The sequence below is a fragment of the Microtus oregoni genome, unplaced genomic scaffold (genome assembly GCF_018167655.1).
Source record: "Microtus oregoni isolate MIOR12 unplaced genomic scaffold, Mior012 000054F_ref0000373, whole genome shotgun sequence".
NCBI classification, from domain to species: Eukaryota; Metazoa; Chordata; class Mammalia; order Rodentia; family Cricetidae; genus Microtus; species Microtus oregoni.
Window position 1 is genome coordinate 8,517,876 of NW_024543830.1, and position 23,060 is coordinate 8,540,935.

Consider the following 23,060-nt stretch of genomic DNA (forward strand, 5'->3'; position numbering starts at 1 on the left):
TACAGCTCCATGGGAGATGATGGCCTGCCTGGTAAGAGAATGGCCCCTGGGATCGACCCCCACTACCACAAAGATTAAATTAAAATGAGCTGGAGCGATGGCTTGGCAGTTAAGGACATTACTGATCCTGGAACAGAGTTCAGTTCCCAGCATCCACTTTGGGAAGCTCATAATCACCTGTAAGACCGGCTCTGGGAGATCTGATCCCCCCCTTCTTGTAGCCTCTGAGGGCACTTGCACATACCTGTGCATACCCACACAAACAGACATACACATGCATGAATAGAGACAGGAATAAAGGAAAGTTTAAAAAATGAGATGACAGAACCAAATGGCTAAAAATAAAAGAAAAAAAGCACACACTAGAGAAAGAGCCGAAGGGATGGAGATACTGATGCAGACACAGATAATAACCAGGACTTATTAAAGAAGCAACAAGCAGGATCTTACCTACTAAACTAGGATCCATTAAAATGGAAATTTAAATTCAAGAAGTAAAAAATACAGTAACTAATTAAAGAATCCACTAAGTGGTTCTGATAGCAGTTTAGAGGTAGCATAAAAGAAATCAATATAAAAAAAATTCACCTGAACTCCAGGGTGTAAAAAGGATTAAAAAAATATACAAAGGCTGGTGGTGGTGGTGGCACACACCTTTAATCCCAACACTCAGAGGCCAGCCTGGTCTACAAAGGGACAGAGCAACACAGAAATGCTGTCTCAAAAAAAGAAAGAAAGAAAGAAAGAAAGAAAAGAAAAAAGAAAGAAAAAGGAAGCAAAACAAAACAAAAAGAAGGATGTGAAATACATGGGCACAGTAAAAAAGGTTACAAATGTGTGGAATAGAGTCCCAAAAAGTGTGAGAGAGAATAAATAAGAGATAGTGGCTAAGATCTTTCTTATTTAACTGAACAACACTCTGCTGCAAAAGCAAGCTACATTCTATATCACGAGCGGGAGAGTGCTGAGAGGCAGAAAAGGGAGCCACAGCACAACTGATACCCGACACTCACCGGAAACAATGCTCGGAGAACCATGGAATGGCAGCCCTAAAATGTAACTGCCAACCTAGAGTCCCACAGGCAGTAAAAAGGTGTGTGCGGGGGGATACTTTTAAGTGGAAGCAAAATAAATATGCTTTCAACCAATTCACAAGAAGGAAAAAAGATAATCAATTGGCATCCAAAAGAAACACTAAATGGAGTTCTTCAGCCAGAAACAGCTGGTTCATCTCGAAACCATGAAAACACAAGGAGCAATGAGAGACAGAGATTCTGCGGGTGCCACTACAGAAGCTGACCAAATAGTGTCAGTGACCTCTTTTGGATTTTAATCTATACACTTTAATAAAAAATATATGAGCTCCACAGCATACAAAGTAGTAGGAGGAGGTGGAGTGAAGTGGAAGGACCTGCTCACAGCTCAGGAGTAAGACCGTGCCACAGATCCTGATGCCCTGAGTCAGATCCGGAGATTGACCTCAGTAGGTTATCTCGGACCTAATAGGCTCACACATACACCACACAAAATAAGTGAAAATGTAGTAATTTTTTTAAAGCTCACTAATAGACACAGAGGAGTCAACAATGGACAGAGTTTATTGTTTTTAATTTTAATTAAATAAAGGGTACATTAATTAAGCGTTTTCTACATATTCAAGCACAATTTAAAAAAAAAAACGTAGCCAATATCCACTTTTCTGCATTAATTCAGCCAAAAAGGTAAACATGGCTGAAACGGTTGCTGGTTAAATGTGTAACAATCTATGTCTTAATTTCTAGGGTCACCACAAAGATAAATAGCTGGGCCTGGGGCGGTGGTGCAAGTCTCGGAAATCACAGCACTCGTGAAGACAGAAAGATTAGAAGCCAACCTGGGCTATATGAGATCCTATCTCTGACAACAACCAAAAAAAAAGGAGGGGTGAGGGGTGGTGATAGGCTAGAAAAATATCCAAACTTCCACCTAAAGTCCCGGGAGCATCAGTCGGGCATTTACTTTGCAATACTATACTGTCTGATTAAGAACACACCGCGTGTCTCTGATATGCCATGCTCTAAGCTGCGTACTGTTCAGGGGGCTCCCAGCCCAGAACACCCCAGGAGACAGTTGTTCCCAGCCTGCCCCCACTAGGAGGAAGCTGGATGACCAGAGGAGCACCAGCCAGGACAACTGAGTGAGGAATGCAGTACTTGCCCCCCCCCCCACCCCTACCCCAGCTGCTTAGATGCTGAGCTATCATGGGACCCCAAGCTGGGATGGTTCTGCCTGATCTGAGGGAAGGAGAGAAACAGCTAGAAATCCCTTCTGAAATATTTCATATTCCCCAGTGGCAATAGGAAGCAGGTAGGCAACAAAACAACAGAAAAATGCGTCGTGACGAGGAGAGGAGAGTTCCAATAAGTAGGTAGGTCAGAAATGAAAAGGAGTCTTGCTAAAAGGGGGTTGGCAGGACGGCTCATGGGTTACCACTCTTACAGGACTGAAGTTTGGCTCCCAATGCCCACAGTGGGCGGCTCACAAACACCTGTAACTCTAGTTCCAGGGTATCCCACTCCCTCTTCTGGGCTCCCGGTGCACTCACACAAACGTCTGCATACACATACACATCAATAAATATTTTAAAAATCTTAAAGAAATAATTTCAAGTTTCTTTACATTCCCCCCCCCCACACACACACATATGTTCATTTTCAGTTTTGGAAGTGATGCCAACCCTAACACACACACACAGAAAAGGTAATGCAAGCTTTACCTCGGAAGGGTGCCTAGAAGCCCCAGGCTGACATCTCAGCAGCAGCCAGTTAACAGACTACCATTTCCCTCCCTTTCGAATACTCAACAAAGTAATTAGATGCCTTCAGGTTTCTGTATCTGGAACAGCTAGGAGAGGCAGGAAATGCCAGGCGAGGCTTTCAAGGTAAACAACTACATAAGCAATGTGTGCGGCGGCGGGAAGTTCTATGGCAACCTAAGAGAGATGAGACAATAAAGACCATGCTTTATTTATCGATCCCTTCCCACCTCCCCGATAGCCATGGGAAATAATTTTATTTCTCAGGTTATCATCAACATTATTCTAAATCAAGACCTGCAGAGTGTGGCCCAGCTACAAAGCCTTCTTGCAATCTGCTCCTATTATTGCTCAAATTTTTATCATCTGGCTTTCAGATTGGAGCCATTTGTAAGATGCGTATCAGCGGCCACGATGACAGCGGCGCAGGCGAGGCTGAGCCCTGAAATAAGGAGCTCATGGTGCTTCGGTTGCCAAAGACACTGAAACTGCTCCTCGGCAGTCACCCTCGCAGGAGCCCAGGTGCCCATGGAGTCCTCCAAGGACGGCCCAGCGCTCGGGTGAACTAGACACGGGCACACAGAAGCACACACTTACAAACCTTTCGGTGAATGCCTCTGCTGGAGTTCCTGCCTCAACAAATGAAAATCCTTTGTCTCCCTCCAGCCTGCCTCAGGGAGACCTGGCATGGAGGAGCATGCCAGTGTTCATCGAGACAGTCCCTAAGTGACGGGAATGCTGTAATGTACACATTAAACAAGTCGCGGCCGGCGGATACTGCGACATAAAGTCACACATGGCCAGGACTTCAAAAATGCCATCCCAAAGCAAATACGGTTCTACTAGAAAGGACCTTTAAAAAAAACAAAGTTCAGCTAAGACCTCACTGCTGTGGTTTGAACACACAATGTCTCCTCTATGCTCGCGTGTTTGAACACAAGGGTGTTTTTTTTTGGAAGGTTGTGGAATCTTTAAGTGGTGGAGCCTAGCTGGAAATATAGTTGGGCTCTACTTCCTGTCTGCTCTTTGCCTCTTGTTCCACCGAGCAGTGAGATGGTGAAGAACACAGGATGCACGCTCCAGCCAGTGAACTACCTGGCACCTCCATCACGAGCCGCATCAGCTGAATCTGAGAGCCAAAGCCCCTCCTCTCTCTAAATTGCTTCTTGTTGGCATTGGGTCACAACAACAAAAATGACCAATGTTCTCACTAAGATACACTAGACACATATCCATTATTAATCCAATAAACAACCACAGTGCAAGATACCGCTGTGCTAGGCCATAGACTCATGAGGTGTTCCCGGAGTCTTAGGGGTATGCGGTATAATAAAGGGGAGCGCTAACAGGTGCGGTGTGGGTTGAAACAAAAACAAAACAAGACCAAGAGCATTCCCACCCACAATGATTGGTGAAGGAGACTTCGAGCAAAGTCATTATTCCCACTGGACCTTCAAGGAATGAATGGGAAGGCTGAACATGAAATAACATAAGGTTATATTATATATTATGTTATGCATAATATAATAAGATAAGGGTAGCGGCCTGAACAAAGGGCTCTGTGTAGAGTGTGTGCCCAGAGCAGATGTGGTAGCAGTGGATTGCACCAGGTCCTTCCCTCTATAGAGAAACAAGGAAGTAAAAGGAGGGTCAAAGCCAGGGGGATGATCAAACAGAGGCAGCAGCTCTTGGCTGTGCTCAAAGACTGTGCTGAGAAGTTAAGGGGAAGCTAATAGCCAATAAAAACCATTTCCCAAAGGAAACACTAGAAAACCAGTGAAGGTCCGACAGGCTGAAATGTCCCGCAGGCGGCTGGAAGGGCGGTATAACTAACAAGCCACAGGGACGAACACAGGTGGTCGGGGAGTGAAACCCTACTCTCTTGACTTCGTACGACTGTTTCCAGGTCTACAGTCCTCTTTTGGTCCTTTATGTCTAGAAATCTCTGAGCCTTCAGACTACATTTCCTGGGTCACAGAGGGAAAAGAAGTGGCTGTCAGGAGACTTTCTGTAGCCACCTGAACTAGAATAGAACTAATGGGTTCTTTACAGGCAACGCTTCCACTGCCCGGGTAACCATTACCTTCTGCATCACAGACAGCACTGTAAGGAAGACTGTCAGGGATGGAGAGCAAAGTCTCAGGCCACATCTCACAGACTGGACCATGAATGAACTCAGCCTGAGAGTGCTTCCAGCTCTGAGGGTCTTGGAGAGGCTGTGGCAGGCCAAAGCAATGTAAGTCTTTAACGCTACGTTATGAAACGGTGGGGTTTGGACTGTGTCAACTTGACTAAGGCCAAACTACATTTTCCAAAATCCTCTTCTCTCTGTTAACTCCAGGTTAGAGTTAGACAAGGCAGAGCTTCATGTGAGTTTTGGGTGGTAGGAGCCTTCTGCTCTGGTGATCCTCACAGTGACCAGCTCCTGACCTTCCAACTCCCCTTTCAGACTCTAGCTCTTTCCATAGTTGCGTGAACTCTAGCTCTTATCCCATAATATTCACAGTGGCTCCACTTCCCTGCTGGAACTTAACCAAGAGTTGAGTAGACATCCACCCCCTTAAGGACGCAGAATCACCTGACAAGGCACTGCTCCCTACAGTTTGCAAACTGTGCCCACATGATTTCATAATCCCCCTGGAGAGAACTAAATAAAGCAACTGAGGTTCCAAAAAGTCATATGACCAAATGATAACTTTTACAAGAGAGAGAGAGAGAGAGAGAGAGAGAGAGAGAGAGAGAGAAACCCAAAAAACAGAAAACCACTTCGAGGCAATCTGTACCGTTGGCTAAACAGAATAACCCAATAAACACAAGATGATTTAAAATGATGCCCTGCCCATGGACCACAAACAGAAAAGGCTGAAGCACCATCTACCCACACAAGGATTAGTTCAGCACATTCTGCAGAATAACAGCTGCTAGGGGCCTGGGCAAGCCTAGCATCCCTCACTACTCAGCCGTTCTCAATCCTCTCCACGTACAAACCGGCCAGCTTCACCTGCCAAGTTCTGTGTGAACACCTGGTCCTCCTCTGCATTGTGTGTTTGAAGAGGACAGAAGAGCACCGAGCTTGAACTCACAAACGGGCACGAAAGACACCGGAGCTGAATCCGGGGCAAGGCTCCCCCATTCGCTATTGGTTAGCTTTTTGTCTTACTATATGTTTGGAGGTATTACTGTGCCCATTTTATTATTTTTTTGTTTTTGTTTTTATTGAGCTATATATTTTTTCTCCGCTTCCCTCCCTTCCTCCCCTCTCCCTTTCTACTCTTGCCTATCCCCACACTCCCAATTTATTCGGGAGATCTTTTCTTTTTCTACTTCCCATGTACATATGATCCATGTATATCTCTCTTAGGGTCCTTTTTGTTGTGAATTGTAGGCTGGTTTTTCTTTGCTTTATGTCTAAAATCCATTTATGAGTGATTACATATTATTTTATTACATATTATCTTTTCGCCTTACTATTTCTAAAACCAGTCCCTCCTCCCCCGCAAGATCTAGAACCTGTTCTTAAGGTTCAGAGACTTTGCCAGGTACTGTGTGGGTGGTGTGGGGTCCATGCCAGCTTCCCTGATGCAGCTCCGTGAAGAGCTGCGTGTGGCTGCAAGAAAAGTGTCTGCGTTTGTCTGCATGGCTTTTAAAGAAAAGACTACATCAACGAGACAGGAGTGAAAAGCCCTGCATTCACAACCCTTCACTGCACACCGACTGCATACAGACACATACAAATTGACAAGACCCTGATGGTCGATGAACGGAACAGGGGTACACAGCACACCCATGGGCATAGGGATCCTGCAATAATCCAGCACTCAGGAGGCAGAGGCACGTTGAGCTCTGTGAGTTCGAGGCTAGCCTGGTCTACAGAGTGAGTTCCAGGACAGCCAAGGCTGTTATACAGAGAAACCCTGTCTTGAAAAACCAAAAGAAAGAAAGAAAGAAAGAAAGAAAGAAAGAAAGAAAGAGAATGAAGTAATTAAAGGACAAAGGGAACTAAAGCATTCCAGGTGATGTGTGGATCTCTCCTCAATCATACGATATATTCCAGCTTCAGCCGTTTCCCGGTAAAGACCCTACATCTAGGCATGCCCAACTTTTGGACAGAGAATGATGACCTCAATAAAGTCCAAGCTCAGAAACCATGTGACCAAATTATGAATAAATAAATAAATTCAAAATAAAAATCTATTCTGTTTTAAGTTAGTTTCTGATTTTTGTGTTGGGCCACTTGCCTGGCTCTTCTTGGCTGCATGCAGCATGCAGCTGCTCAGAAGTCATCCATTACTTCAGCGGCAAGCTTCTCTTCCTCACTCCAAGTCAACACGCAGGAGCAGGTGGAAGGGGACACACCTGGAATCCCAGCCCTCGGGAGGTTGGGACAGAAGGATCATAAAGTCACGGCCAGTCTGGGATATATAATGTTTTTCAGAACCAGCCTGGGCTACATAGGGACACTTGCTCAAAAAAAAAAAAAAACAAAAAAACAAAAACAAAAAACAACACACACACACACACACACATACACACACACAACACAACTAAGGAGCACTTATAAATCAGGGTATTTCTTTCCCCACATTCCTTCACCTGCTTGGAAATCCCACCTCTTCTGGGCCAGACAAAACCTACTGAGTATCATGACTTGATGAGCTCAAATAAGTGCTCATTGCTGAAGCCACAGTGCCCACCCAGGAAGAGTTCAGGAAGTGGCTGCAGAGGGCCAGTCTACCCATTAGCATCCCAGGCTTGAAGTAGTCTGTCACCCTGCTGGAAGTGAGACCCGGAGAGACAGAAACACCACATCCAAGTCCAGCTTGACAATACAGGTACTGTGGTCATGCCTATGTCCACACGTTCCGGGAATTTCAAAGGCATTTTGGACCTTTGGTTCCTCATCCAGGTGGGTTAACAGGAGTACTTACTCTCGTTCATTTTAGAAACAGTCCTCCACTAAGACATCTCCAACCGAGCTCTTGGCTGAGCTCATCACAGAAAGTGAAGGGCACATGTCTGGAGCAAGTATGACACATGTCACTGAGACGGGCTACAAGCACCACCGCAAGTGACATCCTGCCAGTCTCAATGTTCTCCACACCAACTCCCCACCACGTCACAGTGCTCGTCTCTGAGATGGTAACAGCCAATACCATCGGGGTGCTTCAGAGCATTTCTGGAGACGCCACTAAAGCCTTCAGAAAGGCATGGACAGATGCAGAGGTGCCCCCAGCAGTGACACAAACAGGCAAAGAAGCACACCTGAGTTGTGGAAAAGTCCTTTATGCTATGCAAAGATGTGTCACCATGATTGGTTTATGGAAGAGCCGAATGGCCAATAACTAGGCAGGAAGAGAAGAGGCAGGAATTCTGGACAGAGAGAAAAGGAGAGGAGATAAATCTAGGCAGGGCAGGCAGGCCAGAGGAGATGGGAAGGAAGGAGGACAGGTAAAAGCCATGAGCCACACGGCAGCACACAGAGTCATAGAAATGGGTTAAGTTATAAGCGCTGGTTAGAGACAAGCCTAAGCTAAGACCGAGCTTTCATAATTAATAAGAAGTCTCCAGGGCCATTTATTTTGTGAGCTGGTGGCCCAAAGAAAAATCTCTCTACACTCCTACTTTCTGTAAAAGCACCTCTACCTGAAGTAGCAGAATGCGCCCCAACTTCCTTAACTGTTTCTAAACGTTCAGCCTTTAACAATCCTTAGACATTTCTCCAAATGCCACCTCTTCTCCCATGGATGTCAAACCTGTCAGTCAAGGAGTCAAGGGACTACGTATGTCCTTATGTGCCCCAGGTTCTATAATAATGACTGGCACAGGGTAGATAATAAATCACGGGTTTGAATGAGGCAGACAGTGAGACGTGGCACAGGCTCCAGGCAGCAGCCTCATTGCCCTGCAATGAGACAGTGGCTCGGAGCTGGCGGATGGCTGCAACAGTGATGACAAGCAGCTGGTCTGTGGTGGGGACCAGCCCAGCCACAGGGTGCTGGAAATGAGCACGGGGAGAAGGAAGTCTTGTCTCTCCACTGTGGGCATCAGGATGAGGCTTGGGGGGTGGGGGTGAGGAGCAGACGCTGTTGTGGAATGGGAGAGGCTACATCAACCCCACAAAGGGAGGAAGGGGTGGGGACAGCAAAGGGACAATACTGAGAATCTAAGAGTGGTGTGTCTTACACACAAGCTGCCAAGAAGAGAAGAGAAACGATCCAGAAGGATAGAGACTTTCTCGCTGTGCACGCGTTCGTGGGTGGCGTGTTTGTGTGCACGACTGTGCATGCATAGTACTGGGGGAATCTTATCTGCTTGTTGGGCTTTTTTCCGTGAGTATACTCTGTTTTTCCTCTTCTACGAGCTTTTGTTTTAGAAATGAAGTCACAAGCAATTCTTTCCTAAATAACAGCAAAAACAGATGACAGGCATACAGACAAAAAGACAGCAAGTAGCTGTGTCTGTGATCTCAGCTACTCAAGAGGCTGAGGCAGGAAGATCCCAGTTCAAGGTCTGCCTAGGCTACAGTGTGAGTTAGAAGCCTTTCTGGGTAACTTAAGGAAACCTTGTCTCAAAATCAGAAGGCAGGGAAGTGGTGGCTAAGGATACAGCTCACTAGTAGAGTGCTTTCTTAGCATGGGTGAAGACCAAGGTTCAATTTCCAGTACAAAAACAAAGACAGACAGACAGAGCTCATAGACAGCCTCTGTTAAGAATCACAGGACAGATCTCTGTGAGTTCGGGGCAAGCCTGGTCTACAGAGTGAGTTCCAAGACAGCCACAGAGAAACCCTGTTGTCTCGGGGAGTAGGGGGGGGACCACATGACCACAGTTTCACATATGGTGTGCGCCTGTGTGTCTGCTGTGTGTATACGTGTGTGTACTACATGAGTATTAGATAATATATACATAAACCAGAGGTGCTTTCAAAGCATATAAGGAAATACAAAGACTCATGCCGCTACACACTTAGATGAACAGGAAGCCTGCCTGCCTCTGTGGCCCTCCAGGGATACCCAAAGAGAGGAACTTCCCCCAATTACTTCTGCAGCAGGCACCACACTGCATTTTCTGGGACTCATACTGATGTTTTAGATGAACCTGTTTGTGGGATAAACAGTTATTAAAGTGGGACTCCGACAAATTAGCCACACGACTACATAAACCTTGTTTCCGTAGAAAACCAACTAACGTCCCAACCTTCCTCTCCACAGGTGATAGTCCTCCAAAGAAATGCCGTGTTTAACGACCTAAGGAGACCATCAGTAATCGTTTGGTGAGCTGTTTTCCGCGTAAGAAACAGCCAAAAATAGGCTTATGCCTGACTTATCACCTTCATTTAACAGGCGTGCTCCCTAGAAGCCCCGGAAGACTTCACATGCCGTGTGCACGTGGCTCAGGATGCTCTGTGGGCGCTGGCGATGCTGCCAACACCTTTCAGGGTGACTTTGCACACAGTCATCCTCACCACCCACTCCCCTTTTCAGAATTTAATATCCACAACCCTGAGGTCTCTTACTTTCTCGGCTTAAGTCAGCTAATCCCTAAATGGGATGCCAAGCTGGACACATTCATCTCCTCCCCATGGTCATTTTTCTACTTCTGGCCCACCTGCTCTGCAACACTGTTCCGTAACAGCTCCCGGCCCCGGCTATGCCACTTTAACTACGGGCACAGCCCTCGAATAACTGATTCACTCAGACCCTTGAAAGCACCTAGGATCCATCCCTGTTCAGTTACGACTGGCTCCATTTCTTCTTGGGACTGCATTTAATTCCTTTGTAATGTGTCACGGTGTCAGGAACATGGTAAATATTCCCCGGCACTGCTGAAGGGAAAGCAGGAACGCCTTGGGTTGCAGGAGACTAACAGTCAGGCACAAATCATTTGTTCCTTCTAGAGCCACAGCCGTGCCCACTGACTAATATGACAAAGTGTCCGCCTTGTACCCAGCCCTGGGTCAGGCATCATCATCTTAACTTGGATTTACTGTATGGATTTCTCAATCAAGGATGACAGACTGTAATGTCTTCTAATAAATAAAAAACATTTGGATGTGCCAGCTTTCAGAAAATGGAAAAATGAATAGCTGTGCCAAGTGTCTTTTTTTTTTTTTTTTGGTAGCTCCTCATTGCATACAAGCTAAGAGACAACACCCTGGATCAACACCAAGTTCAGAGTTGCCTCCGGTCATCCTGGGAGACAATGTATTTAGAAAACAGGGTCAATCCCAACACCTCTAGAGTAGGGCAAAGTAGCAAGCTATTAGCACACAGAATTCACCCCTAACGGGGTCTCTCTTAGTCAATATCAGCACACTAGACAAGGGAGATAGCATTGTTGGACTTAGTTGTACCTCGAAGCAGCCAGGGAGGACTGGGCATCAGCCAAGATGCATCAAGTCAAGTCATAGGCCAGAGGCACAGGATGCTATCAGTATGAAAGCTTTCTAGGATGCATTCCTCAGTGGGATGGCACCCAGCAATAATCTTGAACTTTCCCTCAGACCAAATGAGAAGGAAAACCCCCAGAAACATCAAGGTACATTAAGCCAGTTAGGGCTCATATGGGAGAGGGGATGTCAGAATCTGAACTCTCCTACCCCTCCAGGATGGGCATCAAATGCAGAACTGTGTTGAGACACACCTAAATACCTGCATCCTTTCTTGCTGTGCTGGACGTGGTGACACATGCTCAGGAGCCTTAAGAGGTTGAAGGAGGGACACAATGCATTTGAAGCCAGCATGGGCTTCCCAGGGAGGAGGGAAGCAGAGAGCAGGAAAGGAGAGAGGGGAGAGGGAGATAAACAAGGAGAGGGCACCAGCTGGGTAATTCTGCACAAGGCAAGCACATTCCTGTAGGGCAGAGCCATCAATCAGGCCCTGTAGGAGACCCACAGGATAAAGGTAGAAGAAAACACAAGTTATGTTTGAACGGTTGGAACTTAATCACATAATCCCAACCTATATCCTCAATCAAAACTTACACCACCAACAAAAAAAGGTGGTAATATATTTAACAGCTAGCCACTTTCAAATGTTATATGGGTATTATCATTTCTGTGTTGTTGTCTGGAAGCCCAGGTAACCTAGGGATGAGGACCCCAGAACCCTAGAGAACCTAAAAGGAGATCCCATTTAAAAGCACAGGAAATGGGTTGCGATAAGGAGCAGTTGCAGCTACACAGACAGAACTGTGGACAATATCCAGAGCCCTTGATGGCACCACCCAGTGACCAGGCCAGGCAAGTGAGAAACAACACCCAGGCATGGGCTGCAGTCTCGAGCAGTGCTGGGGAAGATGGCAATGGGCCAGCAGTGCCAGGGGCAACCAAGAGGCCCATATGGCCAACAGCAGGAATCAGCATGCTCAACCAAGGCTGGGGATAAAAGGGGAGCCCTTCGGGACCAGCTACACTAATCCCTTTTACCAGGGCTAAGAGCTGCTCAGCAATTTGTTCAAGGTCAAGAAACTAGTGAGGAGAAGGAATGGAGGCAGGATCTAAGCCTTGGGTCTTTAGAAGATAGTAAGATGATGGTTAGCAAGTTAACGACTTGTATCAACTTCCCACATGCAGAGATCCATTTGAAGGATGTGTGAGTTTGTTTCGGCACTGACGGTGTGACCCTAAGCATTTGATTTCACTGTGTCTCAGTTCCCTTACCTATCGGGTGGGGTTAGTAACAGGACCAATCTGGTGCGGTTAACAAGTCAATACATGGAACGTGTGATGCCTGGTACACGCTGAACACTATAGAGAAGGAGACAAGGGATTTCCTAAAGAATTCTTATACTGGTTGCTCCCCAGCCCCAACATCGCAGTCACCAGTTTTCACCACACCCGGAACTGAGACTTCTAAAAAGTTGTCTGGCTCTCGCCGACATGACCGAGGGCCACCCTACTCTGATATTAGAGCTAAGCTGACCAAAACAGCAGAAAGTCTGATAAAATGCTTACTTGGTAACTGGCTGCTCCATCTATCGCCCCAGACTTTTATGATGGAGAGTCTAGATTCTGAACCACAGACTTCTGTGAGGGAGAGTCTAGATTCTGTACCACACACTTCTGTGATGGAGAGTCTAAATTCTAGACCACACACTTCTGTGATGGAGAGTTTAGATTTTGGACCACAGACTTCTGTGAGGGAGAGTCTAGATTCTAGACCACAGACTTCGGTGAGGGAGAGTCTAGATTCTAGACCACACACTTCTGTGATGGAGAGTCTAGATTCTGGACCACACACTTCTGTGATAGAGAGTCTGGATTCTGGACCACAGACTTCTGTGATGGAAGAGTCTATATTCTGGACCACAGACTTCTGTGATGGAAAAGTCTAGATTCTGGACCCTCAGATTCCCTGCCGAGTCACCAAGCCTTGAAGTCTTGTTCATTTGACTGTTCTATTTGATCTCCTTAGCCAACCTTCCCTGTGATGTTCTCAGCAGCTCCCTCGAGTCCTTGGTCCCCCATCCTTCTAACCTCATTCCATGGAAAGAAAGACATGATGTCATCCCTCCTACGTGCCAAATTTAGTGGATTCAACACAAAACCAAGCTGGCAGCTTCCACTGCATGCCCACACTATCCCCATCCTCCATTGTGGATGTCTCCCACATCCGCAAAGCCAGCGCTAATGCACTCCTATCACTGCCATGACCCTTGCCTCAGTGCTCGCTGAGAAGCCAGGCTGCCGTATGTTCTGCATGCTAACACCCTTACACACTAGGACTTCCCACTCAGCAGTGTGCACTTGAGTCTCCTAGGAGTATGGAAAGTGCAGATTCAGATCCAGCTTATCAGCCTGGATCTAGAGAGTCCCCCCCCCCCCCAGCTACTGCTGTCCCAGACAGCACTAGGAACATGTATGTATCAACTGGGATGCTTGCATTTTAAAGCTAATTTTTATACTGATGATAATCCTCCAAGAGAGGAATTCTTCCCATTTCCCTGAAGTGGAAAGTGAGGTTCAAAGTAGTGAAGAAACTTGCCTACAGTCTATAGTGCAGGAGGCAGGCTTCAAAGGAGGGTTGGTTCCAAAACTTACACCCAATATTTTTTCTCCATGTAAGTTTTTTTCAGCTGGGAATTGGAGTGGGATGGGAAAGGTACTCGGTACAGAAACAGTATTTAGATCATACATGTAATCGTTAGTAACAAATCACTGATGCCTTCTTCGAGAATACGGACAGAAAAGAGAAGGGTTCCACAATGCACACATGGGCTGGGCATGTGGCTCAGTGGTGGAGCACACACAAAGCCTTGGGTTTGACACCCAGCACCACAAACACTTTTTTCTTTCTAAATAATCTTTCAAAACCTCACCCAAGGGAGCTATAAGATGGCTCCGTAAGCTGGGTACCTGCTATGCAACCATGAAGACCTGAGTTTGATTCCTAGCATTCATGGAAAAGGCCAGGTGTGATACACATCTGTAACGCCAGCCCTGGAGAGGTGAAGACAGGGATCCCTGAGGCTTTTGGGCCAGAAAACCTAACACACACACACACACGCACACACATGACATAAAAACAGACTTCAGGGAATAAGTTAATTCTACTGGTTCAGATGTTAGATAACACTCAAAAACTTAAAACATGCAGAGAAGAAAAAAAAGACACACAGAACACTTCTCCCTACAGTGTCTGAGGACTGTGGGGACATTTTAGGGTTCCAAAGGCTGAGAGGACTGCTGGGATCACACAAATCCTGCCTGAACCTCCCCAGCTCTTCTTGGACCATGCAAAGCCAGGGATTTGCCTTGGGCTCCAACTTCACTGTCCGTGTTCTCTGGAGTCCACCTAAGACAGCCGTGCTTACTCCCCTCTTTCCCGCTGGTTTCCCGGGTGTCCTTTCCACATGCTAGTGTCCCTGGATCACGTTGAACAGGTGCCACCCCCACAGTGGTCTCCTTGAAAGGACAGGGGACAGCCTGTGTCTAGAATATTTTCCCTTACCCACCACTCCTCAGCATGTGTTTTCAAATCCACCTAGACTATGCAGTCAGACTTCAGAGTCCCAACCCAAGAACCTCCACGCCAGGCCCACACTTTTCTCTCTTCATCTTTCTGGTTTGCAGAAGCACTTTCCGCCCCCACTCTCTCTTTAGCAAGTTCCCACTCATCTCTGCTTCTTTTCCAATAGGGTGCTCTCATGGCTCTTTTCCCAACCCCCATGACTATTTCTAGAACTTTCCCTTCCGATCTGCTGTCAAGCAACTCTTGGACCCACTTTCTGTGAAGGTCCTAACCCCACATCTAGTATACTTTTGCCACCATGTAGGGGAAACCTGAATCTGCTCTGCTCTGGTCACTTCAGAGTCCCCAGCACTCAAGATGACAAGCTGTATACCTGACCCTGGCTCAGGGTCTGCCACTAAGCTGCTTAGCTTCTTCCTTCCCTTCCTCCTTTCTTCTTCTGCTTCTCCCCCAACCCCAGTCTCCCTATATAGCCCAGGCTATCCTTGAACCTCCTGCTTCTGCCTCTACAAAGCTGGGATTAGCAGCAGACACCATCAAATTTGACTCCATTTCCATCTTCAAACAGCTCACTCTGCGGTAGGGGCCGGAGTACAGAAGTTCCCTAAGGAAAAGCTATATCCACAAACCTTCCTCACTGCACTCAGCAATGATAGCATCTACAAGGCTCAAGGGCTTAGAGATGGCCTCTGATCTTGGGCTCCCAGGGCCCCAGGGCCAAACACCAGAATACAGATACACCTACAACCCACACGAACTGACAGGGATCCCTTACCCCAGTACACAGGGCTGTGAAGTGCTGGCCTATTCTAGCTTTAAGCAAGAACAAGAAAGAACCATTCCCAAGATATTCTTGGCTCGTGGTCGCTTTTAAGGCCTGAGATGTAACCCATCGGTCTGTAAAGTACCTCTATGTCATTGAGATTCCATGGCAGCACGCATTCGGCAACGAACCTGGAACCTGTGGGCACGCATGACTCTGCTTTTCAGTGTTCTCAACCAGACTCACCCAAGATAGAGCAACATCCAATACACAGTCCCTCGATCCCCTGAAACCTTCCAAGTGATGCCAACGCTAGCACGTTCCAGCTGCTTACAGAGGTGTAAAACAGACTGCAGGTAGAACATCGGAATGTCATGCTTAAACTTGAATCACGCCACTTAGCGACTCCATATTCAGCCCACTCAGGGAGCACGGAGAGAAATCAGCATTCAAAGAACAAAACACACACTTCCATTGTCCTTTTGTCTCCTGGAGATTGCACTGCCAATATGCGATAGCATTTGGCACTGGGTCTGAGGCTGCTGCTTCCCAAAGACTACAAGTGCTGTATGTATGTGTTGGTGGGGGTAGTCCAAAAAAAAAAAAAAAAAAGAAAGAAAAAAAAACAACAACAAAAATTAAAAAAAAGACTATGCCAACTCCAGCACTTCGCCTTTTCCAGAAGATAAATTATTTAGAATTTTTTTTGCCAGTTCGAGTTATTTTCCCAATGCAGAGTCAAATGGCCTAGCAGCCCTGCCTCAAAGAAACCAATGCAATTAAAGCCAACAGCTATGAACTGGTCCTGACAGCTTCCACCAACTTCATTTGATAAAGTGAGACGCAGACACACTCCGACAGACAAGCCCACACTTTATTCACTGCCAGATGCAGCGCCAATATGTAAGTATAGATTCAGCTATAGGGAGAGAAATCAGCTCAGCAGCTCATCACTAAAACCAAATAGCCATCTAAAAGCCGCCTAGCCCAACTGCCTTGTAAGGAATATCACCAGCAGCTAGAGCTCCTGCCCAGCAGGCTAATAAGAATAATTATAGCCAGGGCAGGCATTAATCAGCTTGGCAGATACAGGAATTCTGTTAACAAGGCTGAAATAAGTGCCAAGGAATCTCTGAAGACCACAGCACTTCAAAGGCTGTTAAGCTAGAGGGATTCACGCGTGTTTCTCCTGTGAGCCTTCCTCCTTATCCAGGGCCCTGTGGAGCAGCAAGCTTCATTTCAGCCCCATTCCTCTGAGCAGGCATGCGAACCTGCAAGGGCTGCAGACGGTCATATCTGAGAGGTGCGTGCCGACACCACTACTCCCTTCTGGGTTGCACCTGGGCCCTGCACACCCCAGTTCCTATTTTTAATTACAGCTTTGTTTTCTAGCCATGATCATCTTTTCTTCATCTGAATTAATCTGCAGTATATGGGCATGGGGAACCACCGTCGGCTGATCCTTAGCACAGACAGGATGGAGTCTGGCCATGATTTGAACATGCCACTTCACTATTCCGGGCACCTAGTTCCTCATCTATAGGATGACAATAACTGAGCCTTTGAGGACTGACAGGATGTATCCGAGAGGGATGGCTACTGGTGCTCTGTGCCTCTCAGGTTGCAAAGTCCTCATAGAAGCCACCAGAAAAGAACACGGCTGGGGATGAGGCTCTTAAGTAACAGAATAGACAGGCCCTGGCTTCATTCTCAAGTACCACCAAAAATGGACTTGATTTATCTTCTACCACGCATCCTCTATAATTGACAAAGGCTGCTTGGTGCCCTTCCAAATCCCAAATCCATCCTTCCGTTTTCTACAGTAGCTGGCAGATGGCTGCCAGGTTCCTCTGTGTTTTTCAGCTTCCCTTGCAGCTAGTGTGACATGGAACCAAACTGTCTCCGGCGGAATATGCACAGAAACGACGTCACTTCCAAGCTTGGCCTAGGAAGTATCCGTTATAATACCCAAGCTGCATCTGTCCTTTGAGGGGCTGAAACAGTAAGCATGAAAAGTAAGTAATCTTAAAAATCAGGAGCTGATGGGGTCACCAACCTGGGACCAGAGGAGCTTCAGGGAAACAAGGGCCCACCCAAGCAAGCTTTCCCTCGGAAGCACTCCCTGGCTGGTAATACAGGAAAAGAAAAAAGAAAAAAAAAAAGAAGAAAAAAGTTTCTATTGTTTGAACCACTGTGCTAGAAGTATGTGTTAAGGCAGTTTAACCTGCCTAATTAGCATAATACTCTTTTTCAGCAATTGAATTTGAAAATATGGAAGTGATGCTTTTGTCACTTAAAAGCTATTTCAGTGGATTTGCATTTTTTTTTCAGGTGGAGAGAATATATTAATCACTCTCCACAATCTCTAGGTCTCGTGCTGCACACCAGTTAAGGGCTCAGCCTCCTCCTGCCGTGTTAATCTCACCCAGCAAACTTTTCCGTGGCGACTTACTTTCAGCACAACGGAAAGGACACACCCATATAGAGGTGTTATAAGGCCTATTATTAAGAGGATAGAAAGAGAGCAAGACCAATGGGATCCCTGCTGTTGGGGGATAATCAGGTGGGAATGTAAGACCCAGGAAAAGACCTGACATTCAGTGTCGTGATCAGGAGCCACTACGTGAAACACAGGCTGCCTGGCCACCCCCAGGGAGCCAACAATTCACGATCCAGAGTGGACCACGTTACATGGAGAGTCAACAGCGCCTCCTCCAAAGTCAGCCCACCCACCCATCATCTCTTCACGTGGAACTCTGGCGCCATTTTGGAAGGAGCCACGCACTTCGCTCACCCACACCTTTACGCTTTTCCCCAGAAGATGCTCTTCTATCCTTTCTTTAAAAACTCTAATTACCCTCAAGGCTCAGCTCAAACGTCACTTCTTCAGCAAAAGCAACCCCAACCCAAGCCAAAATGAATCCCCCTCCTCGCTGCTCCTCCCCAGGTCTGGGCTGGTGTCAGGGGTTGCATTGTTTTTACCACCTGTCTTCACAGCCAAGTCAAACACTCCATGAGGTTCTATACCCTGGTCATTTGCGGGGGGGGGGGGGGGGGGTGAGGATGACACAGACTCCCAGTACTCAACACACTGTCACAGAGTAGGCATTTAAGAATATTGAATAAAGGGATGAAGGACAGACACAGGCAAGGAGGTGAGACTGAGTGGTTCTGGCCTGACTCTGGTCGGTGGGCTTAGTGAGAAAGCTTTAAGGGGGAAGTGAGCTTCAGGGGCAAACGGAGATACACAGGGAAGAGGTGGGGGGCAGGAGAGCCAGAAGGCTCAACAGATTCCATGAATATTAGTAAACAGGCGTTTAGAACGAAATAGCTAAAACAGAAAGAGCAGGGAGCAAACACAGAGGCATCTCCTAGTAGGGAAATCACAAGAACTCAATGCACACAGGTGGGAGCCCCAAAATCATCCATCAGAAAAATGGTGACCCTAGAAGGGAGCTGGAGGAAAATATCAACATGAGGGTCAGAAGTTGTCTTGGTGGAGAACCTCCAGGGCCTTGGCTAAGATGGGAAAAGCAGGAGATGTGGACGAGTGGGGTGTGGGGCTCCCTCAGAAGGTGGACACAGCTTGAACCTGTGCTTGGCCAAAGTTACAAAACAAAGGGCCAGGGAACAGGTGGAGGTCACAGAACAGAGATTCACCAGGCGAGGAGCAGTGACAGAGAGCATTGACATCAAGATTCCATCCTGGCAGCAGGACCTGAGGGAAGATGATCTTCCTTATCAACACGCTCCATTTCCGGATTCAGCGTGTCTGGGGAATAATGGGTCAGACTGCAGCTGCACCCTGGGGAGGGGGGGGGGGTCAAGGGGCAGAGTTTGCCAGCAGCAGCACATCAATGGTTCAGAGAATTGTTGGTGAATCTGCATTGGCCAGTGACTTCCAAAATTTTTTAGGGCTCATCAAGGTTGGGCACGTGAGTATACCACCACGATTTCCCTAAGCTGTGCTTTGTATGTGTGTGTGTGTTGTTGGTTGTGGTTTGTTTGTTTGTTTGCTTGTTTGTTTGGAAAGAGGGACTGGATCCTGAGCCTGGCAAAAAGCTACACAGGCACTTCCACAGAACTACAACCCCGGCGCACTCAAAGGCATTCTTTTTTAAACTTCTACTTCATGTTACCCTCTCAACTGGTTCATACACAAACTGCAAACTGACCACTCTAGGGAAAGTCATTCACATCAACAGCAAAAGTGAGTAGCAGATGGGAGGAGGGGTGCCCTGTGCAATCTGTGCGACCATAGGCCATGGCCTTGCTTGACCCAGACACATAAGCCAATTAAAAGGTGTGGTCCATCCCCAACAATGTGCAACCACACACACAACTTCCATACAGCCCCAGCAATGCGCAACTAATACGCAACTTACAACGGCAGGCGCCTGGCAGGGGAAAATTAAAAGAGTGTGGATCAGAAACCGCAGAGGGCCATGGGATGTTTTCTGCACATGGGCTGTGGCTTAAGAATTGTGGCTAGATTGAGTTCTTGGAGCGAGTCATTTCCAGAAAACCCCTCGGAGGGAAAGTATCACACTAGCAACTAGAAAGGCTAGTTTGCAGACAGCCAGAACTCATGGGGGCTGGAACAGTGAAGTCCCAATGCCAGCAGGGAGTGGTAGAGGGAGGCCTCCGCTGGGACCCTCAGGCCACCAGAAGTGCAGTGATTTAGCCTACCCGCAGCTGAGGCCTGGGCTGGGATAGACAACACACAGCACGTGCCCTGCAAAAGACTGAGCTCTGTCTTCTGCAGGGGCTTGGAAGGGAACCTAGAGCTGAGTCTGGGATTCTGTTTGTCCTAAATGACACTGATCCTGATCACAGGGATCCAAGCACATAACCGCACTTGGGGATCTGCCTTCTTGTACCATGGCAGGAGCTAAAATAAATACATCTCGTGGCTGGTTAAGATCACCCCGTGTGTATCTACGTGAAGATGGTGTCTGTGTACGGAGTGAATGGAAAATGGAGAGGGGGGAAGCCCAGGAAAGATTCCTAGGGTGGGGGTAGGGACACTGGGCCAAACCACAGAAAGGCACTAAGGGTTTCCGGAGGGTAGAAGAGAAAGGGGCAGTAACGAGGGAAGTAACAGGTAGAAAAGTTGAGGAAGCAGGGCTCTCGGGTCTTTGTGTATAAATCCGAGCCTAGCCAGGAAAAGCTGGAAGGAAACACTGAGGCAGATCTAGCCAACAACTAAAATGACGGGGATGGTACACGATTGCCATTGTAACGCTCTGGGTCACCCAGTGACCTTCGTGGAAGGAAGTTGGATTCTCTTGCTCTCCTAGAAAAGCAACTCAGCGTGGGCTAATGAGTGCAGAGCGACCCGGACCGGCCGCGGCTATGGCGGGGCACAGCAAAAGCTCATATTTCCGCCCAGCCGTGCACGCGGGCCGGGGCCGCCCGCACCTTCCGGGCCGGGAGTTCAAGGTGAGCCCGGTTCCCGGCGGCCAACAGGTAGAGAGCGCTGTCGGGGAACCGGCCATGGGCCACTCCCCCAGCACACGTGAGGACCCGGCTCCGCCAGGCCGGGCGGCTCCGGGTACCCCGCGCGCGGGCCCAGGGGGATGTGCACCGGGCTCCGGGCGGCCGCACACCGTTCCCCACCCGGCCGGCGGCCCCGCGCTCTGGAGCTGGGTCTCCGGGGAGCCGCCCCAGGCACCCCGAGTGCCCCAGGCCCCATGCTGCAGCCGCGCCCGCCCCTCACCCAGGACCCCGCGCCCCGCCGAACCCCACGCGCACTCACCCAGCGACAGGAGCGCCAGCAGCAGCGGCCTCGGCGCCGGGCGCCCCATGCTCGGCCGGCGGGAGCGACTCTCCACCTCCTCCTCCTTCCCCGCCGCCGCTCCTCCTCCTCCTCCTCCAGCTCCGGCTGCTCCAGAGTCGGCGGCTCCGCCGGGCCGCGCGCCTGCTCCGCTCTCCCTGCCGGCCGAGCTAGACCAGCGCCGGCGCGGACGTGCGCACCTGGCTCAGCGCGGCCCTCCGCCTCCTCCACTCCCGCCCTCCGCCAGTCGCCGGGCCCCGGAGCCGGCCCCGCCGATCCCAGGGCGCAGCCCCGACCGCCTCCCGAAAGCAAAAGGGAAGAGCCGTGGCGTCCGCCCGCCCGCGCCTCCCACCCGGCGCAGTGCCAGCAACAAACACAAACTTTCCCAAGCCCCTCCCCGCTCCAGGTAACGGAGGAGGTGGCCGGGGCCACACGCTTAAAGGGGAGGAGACGCCCGAACCCACCCCAACCTTCCCCTCGGGTCCCCACCCCTCGAGAAACTTTCCTCCGACCTTTAAAAGTTGGCCTGGAAGAAGTGTCTGGAAATATCATCGCTTGGGCCCTATCCCGGGACGTCCGGCATTCCTTCGCTGTGGAATCCCCACGAGTGTCTCGCAGCCAGCAACCCACACGTGTGTACACCCTCTGGTCCCCAGCTAAGCATTGCCACCCGCCACCTGCTTAGCCCTTGCTAAAAATAATTACTCAGATAGGATTGAAAGGGCTTCAAAGGCAGTGAATTCCCACCCCCTCATGGTTCAGAGCCCTGATGTGCTGGGGAGGGCTGGCCAGGAACTCTCAGCCAGCATGGCTCTGGCCTGACTGTCCACCACCCTGTAGTTGGGTGGGCCTGCCTTCCTCCTGGCCCGCCTCCCTCTCCAGGGTCCCTGTGGTACTAATTAGAACAACTTCCAACGAAGGTACCCATAAAAAAAAAAAAAAAAACGAAAAGAAAACCCACACCATCCTATTATTAGCTGTAGCGCTTCAAATGGTATGTCTGCCACGTGAGACTATAGTCATTGCCTTAAGTGGACACGTCTGGGTTTCTATTAAAGACTTTTTCCTCCCACAATAGAGTTTTGTGCTTTGGATTTGAATACAAAAGACTCCACAGTGCTGGGGGAAAAAAATCAATGTTCCTTGTTTAAAGCTTCACAAGGATGATTCAGACACTCAAAAAGGCTCTCTGGTATCCAGTGAGACCCCTCTCCCCACCCCTTCAGGCCCTGGCCTTTCATTAATACATGCAAAACAAATCACAGATGTCCCTGGGGCCAACTGCCCTCCTCGGTGCAGAACAGCCCTCGTGTTCTGGTTTCCACAAGTGTTTCTCATTTCTGCTAACTGACATGTGACTAGCCAGGTGTGAAGCCTTGCAAAAGAGACTCTTAAAAATTTATTATTTAGAGCCAGGCATGGTGGCCTCCACTGCACTTTGGAGGTAGAGGTAGGATCCGTCCAAGGTCGTTCTTGGCTTCAAACAGAGCTCAAGACCAGCATGGGCTTCATGAGACCCTAAAAAAAATAAATTCCTGGTGGTTTAACAATGCGAATTTGCTTACTGCCACAGAGAGACAACAGAGTTAAAATGGTAACTTTGGCGTTAAGTGTATTTTACCTGGATACTTTTTTAAAATTTCAATCTTGCCACCAAGCCTTTTCCAGGGCTCCCCCACCTGCACCCCTACCCTTCGTTCCCTTTCCCTCCGCACCCCAACCTTTTCCCGGAATTTCTGAGGGAAGTTTCATTTT

General features: G+C 48.4%; 1 protein-coding gene across 1 annotated transcript in view; it reads right to left on the bottom strand.

Moving 5' to 3' along the window:
* The window catches only part of Ptgfrn (prostaglandin F2 receptor inhibitor), a 73,969-nt gene extending 52,339 nt beyond the window's left edge, over nt 1-21,630 (bottom strand). Inside the window, exon 1 of the mRNA XM_041637940.1 lies at nt 21,288-21,630. Within this exon, the coding sequence (XP_041493874.1) occupies nt 21,288-21,336 (49 nt within the window). The 5' untranslated portion in view covers nt 21,337-21,630. The remainder of the gene's footprint in view (nt 1-21,287) is intronic.
* Nucleotides 21,631-23,060: the final 1,430 nt, after the last annotated feature.